At 38.4% G+C, this 13,545-nt stretch overlaps 1 protein-coding gene across 2 annotated transcripts; it reads right to left on the bottom strand.

Moving 5' to 3' along the window:
- Window positions 1-1,622: 1,622 nt before the first annotated feature.
- Window positions 1,623-10,874, bottom strand: LOC109404512 (uncharacterized). 2 transcript variants are annotated; one of them, XM_019677414.3, is made up of 3 exons: window positions 10,851-10,874; window positions 10,688-10,759; window positions 1,623-10,624 (listed from the first exon to the last, which is right to left on the bottom strand). In XM_019677414.3, exons 2-3 carry the CDS (start codon window positions 10,721-10,723, stop codon window positions 10,244-10,246), a joined length of 417 nt encoding a protein of 138 aa, XP_019532959.2. In that variant the 5' UTR covers window positions 10,724-10,759; window positions 10,851-10,874; the 3' UTR covers window positions 1,623-10,243. The 2 variants fall into 2 exon arrangements, with proteins under 2 accessions (XP_019532959.2, XP_062714517.1); XM_062858533.1 differs by lacking the exon at window positions 10,851-10,874 and having other exon boundaries at window positions 10,688-10,842.
- Window positions 10,875-13,545: the final 2,671 nt, after the last annotated feature.

Below are 13,545 nucleotides of genomic sequence, written 5' to 3'. Positions count from 1 at the left end.
ACATGATCAAAAACAGAATAACTCCCACGCGGCATGGGTTTTTCAAAGGACGTTCAACATGTACAAACTTGCTCGAATTCATACATTATTCGTTGACGGCCATGGACAATGGCAATCATGTGGAAGTTCTCTATACAGACTTCAGTAACGCTTTTGATCGAATTGACGTACCAATGTTGCTTTTAAACTAGAAAAACTAGGATTTGGCTCCAGGTCTGGAGTTCCTCAAGGATCTCATTTGGGCCCATTGTTATTCATTCTGTACATCAACGACATTTCCTTCATTCTTAAAAAAAAGTTAAAGCTCTCATATAGCCGATGACATGACACTCTTCCTATAAATAGTAAACGATGAAGACTTGCACACTTTTCAACAGGAAATCGATATGTTTTATGTGTGGTGTAAAAAAAGCCTTCTACAACTGAATGTGAAAAAATGTAATTCCATAGCCATAAGTAGGAAACGTAGCACACCAAATGTAACAATATTATTAGGTGATCAACAGGTAGAAAAATGTGTCAAAATCAGAGATTGGGGAGTGATTATAGACTCCAAACTAACTTTTACTGATCATTATAATACAGTTATCAACAAAGCAAATAATATGTTAGGCTTCATAAAACGATTTAGTTATCATTTTCACGATCCATATACAGTAAAAACATTATATGTAGCCTATGTACGTTCAATTTTAGAATACTGTAGCATAGTTTGGTAACCATTTTCAGTTACACATGAAAGTCGTATAGAATCAATTCAGAAACAATTTCTACTATTTTCACTTCATAAATTAAGTTAGAGAAGGTTACCTCTTCCGTCTTATGAAGCATGCTCATTAACATTCAAACACTAAAAGAACGACGCGAACTTGCAATGTTATCATTTGTAAACGACATCGTTTGGCAGTGTATTGATTCGATAGAGCTTCTTTCAAAATTAAACTTTTATGTTCCCTCTCGACAACTACGAAATCGTAGTATTTTTTATACAAACCATCACCGTACTAGTTATGCTAAATTTGGTCCCATCTCCCATCAACCAATAAATAACCACTGAAGAATCGGTCAATTTCCCATACTAATTTAACTCACCACTTGAATTGTTTCAATTCACCACTGACTGCGGCAACATGGTGTTTGGCGGCGTGTTTTCATCGTGTATTGGTTTGTAACCTTACTCAAGTGAAGATTTAAATCCTTACACAACTTTCTGAGTGAAATTTATTCTAGCCTTGATGTATGTTCTCTGTGAAATAACTTACATACATATAAATTTTGCGAAACTATAGATTTTACCATTACGAAATCACAACTAAAAAAATATATACATCAAATCATTATTAGAAATAAAATATGCAAACAGTTCTAGTTTTAAGTTCAAATGGTAAAAAACGGTCTACTTATTGACAACATGAAATAAATAAACAAAAAAATTGAGCCCAATTCAATCTGGAATTCCGGTTAAATCTAACTAAAATCCGATTTTGTTTACTAATCTTTTTTTCTCCGTGATGGGTGCTCAGGACTGAAAGTGTTTGCGCGGATTTGCATTCTAGTGTTGTAGGAAACGCAAAACGAAATGATGGTGATAAAACACGTACGGTTTGAAAGACACTCAAATATAGATTTTTAAAGATAATTTATCTTGGTAAATTTGATACTATTGATAGAAACAAATCGAGATGACTATCCCTACAGTAAATCTTACAGTTGAAAAATATTTGTAAAATCATGACATTCACAGACGTTGGATCACTTTGCGGTCTTCGACAAAGTTGTTTGGCATATAGTCACCTACAATAATACCAAAGGGTTTGATTATTGAACGCTTACAGCGCCACCTAGCGGCAAAATTCGAAAACTTAAAATTTCTGCATACATTTGGCCAAGTTTTCCCATACAAACTTCAAGCGTTTTGAGCGCCCCCTTAGGCTCAACAGATTTTGCTCAAATTTTAAACGTAGCTTCTGGGAGTCCAGATCAACTGATTGAGGAGGTAAGACTTGGCATTTTTCGAAATTTTTGTTTTTCATATAAGTGTGGGCCACCTTATTCAACATTCACAGAGAGCGGAGTTTTCTAGAACTACTACAATTCATTCATTATGTGCTTCGATTGAAAAGTACTGATATTGTAACACATTTTAAAACGTTTTAAGATCAGTAAAAAAGTAGGGCAAAGATCTATTTCTGTAGCAGACTGATTCCCGGTGAATACCAAAAATAGATTCGCTCTCAAAATAGTTCTCATTCCTGTCAGGTACGGAGATACAAATAAACTAGTCAATGAAGTGTAAATGGTATATAAAAAAGCATAGTCACGAATTCAGTACAATTCAACTGGCTGAAAAGTTATTATTGTAAATTCCTTCGATTGACGCTGTGTGTTTCAGTTTTGTAAGTTTACGTTTGCTTAAATATTCCATTATACCATATAATTATAATTATTTGTAATAATAATAATAACGATAACGTGTAAAGACATTTTAAAATGTGTAAAACAGGTTATTCAACGATTCGTGATTTTCTTTTCATTCAATACAACTGTAAGGCGTATGAAATTGTTTCCACTAACATCTCTCTAGTAATAACTATACGAAAATTTCATACATAGTTTCAGACATGTATTTGTTGCTCTTATTAATAAATGCGATTTGGCACACACACGCTTTTCTATTGTGTCGATATATTTAGTGTAGATGTGTTTGTCTGTTACAGACATTGTTTGCTCCTAGGTTATACAATTTTCACAAAAAGAGTGCTAAACGACCGTCTATATAAATGTGGAATTGTGTCGTATCTACTAGTTAATGGGTGTGAATTTTTCTCCTATCAATATTTATTAGTGTTATTGTGCAACATTAGACGATGCGATTCATGTGGAATCAGTTCGGAACGCGTATAGACATACATGGTCACAACATGTATTTTTAGTTAATTCTACTTCTACAATGTACTGATAATTCAGTTCTCTTATCTATGCAGTATGTATATGATTTAGAATATAGTTAAGACATATATTTTGGGTCACTTTAAGCGAAATATGGACAAATGGATAAATAGTATGAAGAAGAAATAGGGTCTGGGACCATTTGGGCAGGAGCGCCTATTTTGGGCACTTGCTGCTATAACTCAGTCAATTTTAAACCGATTGACTTGATTTTTGAGACACGATCAGATACGCACAGTATCTAGCCATGCGCAAAAATTCAAGTCAATCGATTTGAAATTGACTGAGTTATAGCAGCAAGTGCCCAAAATAGGTGCTCCTGCCCAAATGGTCCCAGACCCTATGAACATTAAAAACAGGAATTTAACATTGAATTAAGCATACGAAATTTTATAATTTAAATAAATCTGAAAGGCATTTGCATTGAGCTTTTTAAACTGAACAATTTGGGCTAAGCATGAATCACCGACAAACCAACGAGATACTCTGTTTTGTAACACTGACACGAAGTACGTAACTTAAATCGTTTAAGAATTCGAATCTTAAACGCTTTTCTATGTATCGTACTACTGATAGCCTAGCATTGTATTAAAAAAATAAAGAAATTTCCTATTTCTTGAAATTTAAAATTTGTAAGGGGAATCTCCCAGGATTTTCACTAGTTTTGGAAGAAACACAACACTGATCAATTTTATAGTAAAACTAATGTTTTTCGCAGTTATATAGTTATGGACATTACCCCACAACAAACACACCGAATGCATACTCCTGACGCAGCAGTTCATCGACCAACCAGTAAAGCCGATCGGTATGTGACCCAGCAACAGCCGGTATCAAAACATCATCGACGGACTCTCGCAACTCAGCAGATTCATACACAAACGACGACGACAACATCAGCAGCAGAACCAGGCCGATACTTCTGACTCATCAGTTAGCCAATCGCCAGCTAGGGACCCATAGTCAATATGCAGGGACTTCATTTTCAATATAATTCTTACCTCTAACTAGTGCGGTCGTGCGTGCGATACTCGGGTTTTCGTAGTAGCGATCAGTGATTGTGATTAAGTGACTTATGTGAAAAGTAATAAATAAAGATTAAAGTATTTCTAATATCCTTTTTTAAAAACTCTTCAAGAAAAGAAAGCATATAAGTGGCGCAGTCGTACGACTCGTTCTACGACAGTTGAAGCAACCTGACTAGTGAAAGAGAGTGAAAGTGATCTTAACTAGTGTCCAACCCGTGACATTGGCTGGCCGGCAACGACGATCCACGAATAGGACATCAGAAGCCATTCCTCGACCCGTAGGAGTTTAGCGCCATCCAATCAGCAACCTTCAGCTGAGCGGTGGATTTCAATCCTTCAAGAACGAGGAACCGTGAGTAATCAATTTGTTTTTTCATCTATCCCTCCCTTCATTTTGTGCCGAGATTCAATCCCTTACCAAAAGTAAAAGGACTTAAATTTTCCCAAAGTGCAATGGAGCAGATAAATCTCCAAGCTATTTTCGAACAAATCCAAAGCCTGGAGCAACGCGTAGGTGTGCTCCAAGCCGAAAACAATAATTTAAACGACAGGGTGCTGCAACAACAGCAGCAACCACAAGTGAATCTAGTAGCCGCCGAACACGCCGGACAGGCACAAGATGATATTTTCAAAATACCAGACCCAATAAAATCCCTACCTACCTTTGATGGGAAAAGAAATCAAGCTATAGCTTGGATTCAAACGGTCCGACGGACCTTAGCACTACATATTTAAAAACCGTGTCTCACCAGACACATTGCTAATGTACGAGCAGTGCATTATTAATAAAATTACTGGAGAAGCCAGAGATACATTATGCTCTAACGGCAATCCACAGACGTTTGATGATGCGGCAAATGTGTTGTTAAACAGTTTTGGCGATAAAAATACTATCGCTACGTACCAGACACAAATCTGGAATATGCGAATGGAGGAATCACTCCATGTTTATCACAGAAAAGCGAAGGAAATGATGGTTAACATTAAATCCTTAGCCAAGGAAGATGTGACATACGCTGCCCATTGGGACGCAATCAATTCATTGAAAAAGAATGCTTAGCTGCATTCAATAATGGGCTGCGAAAACCATACTTTGCACGGAGAAACTGAAAAACTCAAAATTAGGTACTTTTAAACTCAATTTTGAGTTCTTTTTCATCTCCCTTTTCATGCGCTCTTTCTATTGTTGTCAGAGAGTGAAGAGAGAAACACCCCAACTTTTGCAGTTCCGTGCGTCAAGCCAAAACTGAGTTTCTAGCACAGTACTCAAATTTGAGTGAATACAACCTAGTCAAAATTTCGGTTGAGTTGAAAAAACTTAAAATTAGGTATTTTTTTCACATGGAAGCAAGCGGGAACAACCCAACAAAAACATCGATTCCATCAACTCAAAATTGGCTTGACGCACGCAACCCCGAAGTTGGGTGGAAAGAACCCACTTTTGGGTAGTTTCGTCTCTCCGTGTGGGTATGCGCAAACTGCCCAACCAGATAATTTGAAGGCAGCATACGCATTTCTCTGCCGCTTCCAGTGCGCAGAAACAACTAAGAAATTCACTAGTAAATCATCTGATACTCCCCACTGCAGCAAGCAAACTTCAAAAAATAATTTTAGGCAAAATTCAGAACAATTTAAACCAAATTTTTCAAAACCGCAAGAAAATTTCCAAAATAATGCTAGTGGTTCGCAAAGATTTAGACCTCAATCAGACAGACACAAAGCTTCTCCAATGGAAGTCGATTCTTTGCTCAAATCACGTCAAAATAGGATCTAGGGGCTGTCCATAAACCACGTGGTCATTTTTTTGGGACTTCTCAACCCCCCCCGCGTGGTCATTATTCCATACACATTTTTTTTTTTCGCCCATACAAAGCGGTCATAGGCCGAAACCCCACCTTCAAGACAACGTGGTCTATGGACAGCCCCCTACAATCATGGTGCCGAGAAAGAAGAAGATAATGAACAAGCTATCGCAACCGATACCTCTGACAGCGAAGAAGAAGAATCAAATTTTCAGGTGGCTACTATGGACAACACTCCGAAATAAATGCTGTTAACGGTCTTCCTTTCGTTACTATAACTCTGCCTCATGGAAAAACAGCTAGAGTCTTAATAGATAGCGGATCAAACAAAAGTTTCATTTCCCCTGATCTCATTCCAAATTCAAAGAGAATACCGTGCAAACCCCTGACCATTAAAAACAATAAAGGTAAACACAAAGCGGAATTTAAATTTATTACGAAAATTTTTGGCCAAAATAAGAATGTTACATTTTATTTGTTCAAATTTCTCAAGTTTTTTGACGGTATCTTAGGGTACGAAACTCTCTCGGAATTGGAAGCTCTACTTGACGTTACAAACCATAAAATAATACTCCCACATAACACCATCAATTTACAAATTCGACAAATGGGACCGTCTGATACAACTCTAAATGCCCATATTACTGCTACAGTTATTAAAATACCGGTCACTCAAAAATTCGGTGACGTATTTTTACGAAAAGACATCAAAATTGAAAATGCGTTTATTCCTTCAGGTTTATACTATGCAGAAGATGGCTACATTAATGCACTAGCTTCAAATTTAGGTGACTCCGTAACATTTCGTTGGGAAACTCCCGTCAAGACACTCCCAATTTCAGATCTGACAGAAATCAATCATACTGATTCTATAACGTGCATTATGAATGTTCTAATAGGGTGAATAATTTCGACAGCCTTATCCGCACCCAACATATGAACGCCGAAGAAAAACAAAAACTTTTTAAAATACTTCAATCAAACTCCAACATCATTCACCACGATGGCGAAAAACTTTCATGCACTACGGCAATAAAACACAGTATCAAAACAAGGGATGATCTCCCAATACATACCAAAACGTACAGATATCCCAATATCCATAAAGCGGAAGTAGATAGGCAAATTAATGAGATGCTTGCTGATGGCATAATCCAGCATTCCTTCTCTCCCTGGACATCTCCTATATGGATTGTTCCAAAAAAATCCGATGCAAGCGGAAAGAAAAAATGGAGAATCGTAGTCGATTACCGTAAGCTAAACGAGAAAACCATCGACGATAAATTCCCCATTCCGAATATCGAGGAAATTTTGGACAAACTAGGGAGAAGTGTCTATTTTACAACAATTGATCTAAAATCTGGTTTCCACCAGATTGAGGTGGAGAAATTTGATAGACAGAAAACTGCATTCAGCACAGATAAATGACATTTCGAATTCATCAGAATGCCCTTTGGTTTGAAAAATGCCCCGGCTACGTTTCAACGAGCCATGAATAACATTCTTGGGGATCTAGTTGGACGATGTTGTCTAGTTTATTTAGACGACATCATCATTTTTGGAAGTTCTTTACAACAACATTTGGAAAACCTCAACAAAGTATTGGAACGGCTTATAAAATCAAACCTTAAGGTGCAACTGGATAAATGCGAATTTTTGAAAATAAGGGTGCGAGTTTTTAGGTCATATAGTTACTCAAGATGGGATTAAACCTAATCCAAATAAAATTGAAAAAAATCTTGACTGGCCAATACCAAAAACTACCACTCAAATTAAAGGACTTTTAGGTATACTCGGTTACTATAGGAAGTTTATTCGCGACTTTGCTAAATTAACCAAACCCCTCACGAAGTGCCTTAAGAAAGATGCAAAAATTATCCATAATGATAAGTTCATCAGTTGTTTCAACGATTGCAAACATCTTTTGACAACCGACCCGATATTAAAATATCCCGATTTTAATAAGAAATTTATTTTGAAAACAGACGCTAGCGATTTCGCATTAGGAGCCGTTTTATCTCAGAAATTTGATGATGGTAAAGAACACCCAATTGCATACGCCTCCAGGATCTTAAACGAAACTGAATGTAATTACTCCGCTACAGAAAAAGAACTTTTGGCAATTGTCTGGGCAACAAAGCATTTTAGGCCCTATATTTTCGGCACCCATTTCGAGATACGGACTGATCATAAACCTCTAGTATGGCTTAGACAGAAAAATGACTTGAACAGAAGACTACTTCACTGGAAATTAGCTCTTGAAGAACTGGAATTCGACATCAAATACAAAAAAGGAACTTTGAACGGTAACGCAGACGCTCTCTCACGAATTAATTCAGAACAAGTAGAAAAACAGGAAATTAACGCACACTCGACATCTGAAGAAAGTGATAACATGACTCAACATTCAGCAGACACGGACGATAATAACTTTATTCCTTCTACGGAAAGACCCTTAAACGAATTTAGGAACCAGATAATCCTTGAACAAACCGACGAAGAAAAACTTTTGCCCGGTGTCATTTTCATGAGCACACTGCCACCTGTTAGTAGAGCCGCGCGCGACACTGACGGCCATGATGGATTTCGATCTGACGTTTTGTTGACACGCACACTACTACACAAATTGCCTGTAATTTTCGTTTGCATCATTCAGCAACGTGTACACTGGCAAACGTCAAAGCCAATGAGAGTATATTACAGGTGAGGAAGAAGAAGAGATGACTATGTATTAGTAAGCAAAGAAAAATGTAAACAAAAATAGTGACGTCACTATTTGACACGCGTTCTTATGGGAGCTCGCTTTGCTTGTAGTAGTGACATGTTTTGCACCAAACACGGATCTCACGCACACACAGCATCTCTTCCACACCTCCATTATACTCTCATTGCGTCAAAGCGATCGGACACTACACTGAACGAAACTCCCCGCCCAAGATCGACTGAGAGGCGATACGATCACGCCCCTTAACGACATTTGGTCGGAAACCGTATGGTCCACCGACCGAATGATGTCATCCTAAAACCGGATGACAGTGATATGAAAATTGAATGTCAACCATATGGTCGAGCAACCTTGTTTTTTAGCGATTGATAACAAGAATGTCACCGCTATCTTTTCCAAAAAAATGATGTGCTTTGTGACCACAACGTATACTGATACCCTAGCGGGCATCCTTTTCAAAAAAAGATGGCATGTCCAAGACATGCGACGCAAAATCGTCAACGACCCGGGTGTCACGATCAAGGAACTTGTTACGCTATCGATGAATAAATTCGGTGCATCTGAGCGGCCTACGCTCTGCAACTAATAATCATTTACACAGCGTGCGTCGACTCATACGCGAACAAGATGATCGTCATCGGCTTTTTAGGTTGATTGCCGTATGACTGATATGTCATTCGAGAACACAATTTTGGTAATTTGGAATGGTTGGTCGGACAAATCAGGCGATTTCGGGATGGGGTTTTCGTTCAGTGTAGCGCATCTGGTGGAACGATGGCGCAAATCAAATGAAATTTGAATTGATCGTTAAATGCATATACCAAGCCGTTTTGAAGAGTGTTACGTCTGTTTGTCTGTGGATACGCACTCACTTGAATGAGTTTTTCCCATCCTTGGATGATAGTGGTGGTTGGCGTTGATAACTACTGATCGCACTTTTCAAATACATTTAGATTCAAACACTGAATACTTGCCGTAGTAATAACTGGAGGAAATCATAAAGGAATGCCCAGAAGAAATCATAGATGATTTTTTGTTAAATTATTGGACTAATCGTTCCAATTGCTAGATTTGTAGTCACAATCACAAGGCCTTTCACAGCCGAAATCTCACGGATTATTCATTCGCGGAGCATGCTTTTTATCACTAGAATAAAGTTTGTTAATGCATTCAATAAAAATGATCTCTAAAATAAGTCAAGTATTGCATGAGAAATACACATTGGATAGGTTAAAAAAAGCTAGATATAAAAACTAATAAATTAGCCGAAGAATATGAAACGAACTAGGCTGTTTCTCGTCTTCTGGGGAAATTTTCCTATTATGACTGATACACTTTTTCCGGCTCTTCTCGGTTCAGTTACAGATTCGTGACTAATACTATAGGGAGGGATGCATGCCCTAGTGTTATCTAAAGGTGATGGCCGCCGAATGGGATGATCTAGAAAATGAAAACCGGACTGTCTTCCGGTTGTTGATCAGGCCTTGTCCTTTGGGGCCGCTTTCAGATATCGCTTTTGTAACGGTCTTTGAATGATGTGTGATTTGAAAATAACTTAAGTAGGTAAGCACTAAGCACGCGCGCAACTAACGGCCAACGGGCGCGGCAGGGAGGAAGAAGAATACGACACACATAAATCAGTCCAAGAATAAAAGGCGGCAGGCCAACTTATTATGAGCAGACAGGCAACGAATAACGAACGTCGACAAAAACGGTTTGATAATAGAACGAAATGGGTTTCAATTTTTGTGACGATTAAGCATTTTTGTGGCCGCATTTCCGCCCTCGGCGGGTGGAACCTGTTTGGCGCAGGATGACGATGGCAGTGGAAGCGATGTGATGGGCAAATTGTTCGCTTCGATTTTCTTCTTCAATACGTGGAATGTTTGGGTCATAGTGCGTAATTGATACCTTAGTGAACAGGTCATCTCCTTCTGCAGCTGCTGGACTTCCTGAAGGTCCTTCCGTAGATTTTGATACTCATTTTTTACCTCGGTGACTGACTCCAGCAGTTCCATCATTCCAGTTTCCAGTCCCTCCATGTCGTTGTCGTCGAGATTCTTTTCGACGTCGGTGATCTTCAGCGCCAACGAGTCCAGCTGAGTTCCTGCGGTGTCCACCTATTTCAAGAAATATAATCAGATCACCAAAAACGCACTGGAAGGAAAGCAGTGTAGGCTTACACATTTTTCCAAGTCCCCTAGCGCGTCTGTTATCATTTTTAATTGAATGCTTTGCTAAATCGTCAATTTGCACTAAACAAGATCAAAAATTTTATTAAAATTCACTAATTTTTCGTCAAAACAATCCGAAGATATTTTGAACGGTTTTGACAGTCTTGCTTACCTTCGCTTACCATCCGGCTTACCATCAACTGATAAGCAGAAAAATAACACAAGTGTGAGGGGTCGCCTGATGCGAAACGGTAAAAATGAATCGGTAGGCAGGGCGAAACAAATTTAGGGCATTTCCAGCAGTGCATAAATATTATAGGCACTCCATAGACTCGCGGAGACATGGTTAATTAATACGATTTTAGTGTGTTTTACCGTGAATTTAGAGTGTACCGAGCAAATATGACGTCACGTAATCTATTATCGCTACTGTCTACCTCCGTTGGTTTGAACGACACCTCATGCAAACCAACGGGGTTCATTTTTAGTTTGAACTTCTAGCAACCCTGTGGGCGAAGGAAAAACACTATACTGGCAACCTCATTTGATGTTTTGTTTTGATTCTGCGTTCTGTTTCACCCCGTTCCATCAGCAGAATGACATTTGGCCCATTTTTCATTTGAACGATGTGCAGATTAGAGGGGGTCAAATTAAAAAGTGTTCAGATTAGATGCGGTCAAACCAACGGAGGTAGGCGGTATTGAAATCGTGACGTCGTGCTCGTTTGGCTATACAAACTGACAGTTCGTTTGGCTACAATTGTCATAGACTCGCGGAGGCGAATCTATAATATCTATAAGGCTATCTGACGCTTGATCACCTTTCTCTGTTTCGCTCCCGAGGAGGATAGGTTTGTTTTCATACGGAAACGTTTCCGTATGAAAATATTAAACAAAAAATCCTATCCTCTGTGTCTGCTTGAGAGAGAAAGATGATGAACACTAGATTGCCTGATAGTGTAATCACTGAAAAAATCCCGATATTATCCATTTCTAGATTGTGTTCAAATAAGTACGAATCGACTCTCTGATTTTGTTCAAACGTTTTATGGCCAAAAACTTCAACCATTACTTGCATCTTGTCACTTTAACATGAAGAAGAGAGGATCGACGAAGAGAAATCGATCATGTTACTTTCGCCCATATTTAAACTCAATCTAGACTTATCCGCGAGCGGAAATGGCGGAAGCGGACACAAATAACCGATTCGAATTTTGACTTTTCTTGAGATCGCATTCGGTTGGTGCCACCAAACGGTGGGTGAAGGGGTGAAGAGGAGAATGAAACTGTATTTACATAGATTTAGTAAATATAGAATATTATTTACTCAACTTTATTCATTTCGCAACAAACACACATCGTGCAGCCGTAAAACTTTGCGTGAGAGTGGGAATGTGTAATGTCGAATTCGTTTATTCCTGACGGTGCACTGCACCGGTGTAGCAATTGACACCGGAAAAACGAACGGTTTCGGTGCAATTTGTGGACAGCTTATGGTGGTATTAGTAAGAGCGCGTGAGAGCGTCAATGAAAACAATAAAGGATATAAAAAATAAACATAATCAATGTTCTCATGATTTCCGTGATGAACAAAATTATTTTTATTTTTTACTTTCTATATCCAATTTAACAATTTTAAGTTTTCAGTAATCCACTTGAACATGAAAAACTTGTAACAATAAATGTTACTTGAAAATGGTTATCCAATGTTTTGACACTCCTACATTATTTATCTTCTTCAAATTGTCGTAATATCATAATTTTTCAATTAAAAGCAACTTTTTAGAATTTACCAATTTCCGTTGCCCAATAAAAAAGGATGCTAACATACAATTGTAAACGATCTACGTGCACAAGTTTACTACAAAACATGTTAAACGCAGTTCAATAGAAAACTTTTAGCTACAACGTAAAAAGAATGCTTTTCAGAACATAAAGTTATTGAAACGTAACTCATATTAGTGATCACCATGCGACAGAAAATTCCAATGATTAAAATCATTAAAAGTAATCCACATATTTGCGATAACCAAAAAAAAATAGTAATGGGAAAAATATACGCGTTGAATTAACTCTTTGAAATTTCATGTTACCGATAAATTTTGAAGATTCCTCAGAAGTTGATTGAAAGACGTGATAATCATCGATCAAGTATAAATAATTTTTAAACGCACAGATTTGCTGTTAAATGAATATCCAAGAAAACCGTTTACCTAATGCCGAAGAGAAAATCGCCATTCCTACAAAAACAAAACCACGACACAAGTTCAGCGATATGCATGTATTGGTAAAACTAGTTTCGTACCTGCTACACCGCGCTCAAACTGGGTGTAGCATTTTCTTGCACCGGTGCCAATCGGGTGTCAAAACAGAACAGTACCTGCGAATAAACGAACGGTTTCGGTGCAAGTTTGCTACACCCGGTGGCAAAGCGGTGCAGGCGGTGCAAATAAACGAATTCGACATAAGTTGCCACACCAGCTGCGCGAGACGTCACAGAGCTCAAATTTCTTCTGCGTGAGCTTCGCTCATTTCTAGTAATGTGCTAAACATCTGATCTGTCTGAGCTGCAAGTTGTAGGCTCTCGGCAGTACAGAGTAGCGCAGCGCTGCGATGTGTGCTGTGTGTTGGACTGTACTTTCTCTTGCTTTCCTGCGCTCACCGTCGAGCGCGATGCGACAACGATGCCGAGCACGTGCAGTCGGACCACGCAGAAGATAAAACTTTACACGAGCTCTTACTCACTGTGTGTAAGTGTGTGTGCTGTGTGTAACTTATGTCGAATTCGTTTATTCCCGACGGTGCACTGCACCGGTGTAGCAATTGACACCTAAAAAACGAACGGTTTCGGTGCAATTTGTTAACAGC

Source organism: Aedes albopictus, chromosome 3, assembly GCF_035046485.1.
Source record: "Aedes albopictus strain Foshan chromosome 3, AalbF5, whole genome shotgun sequence".
In the NCBI taxonomy this organism is placed as follows: Eukaryota; Metazoa; Arthropoda; class Insecta; order Diptera; family Culicidae; genus Aedes; species Aedes albopictus.
Note: the sequence above shows the minus strand (reverse complement) of the source record. Positions and strands in the feature narration are given on the sequence as shown.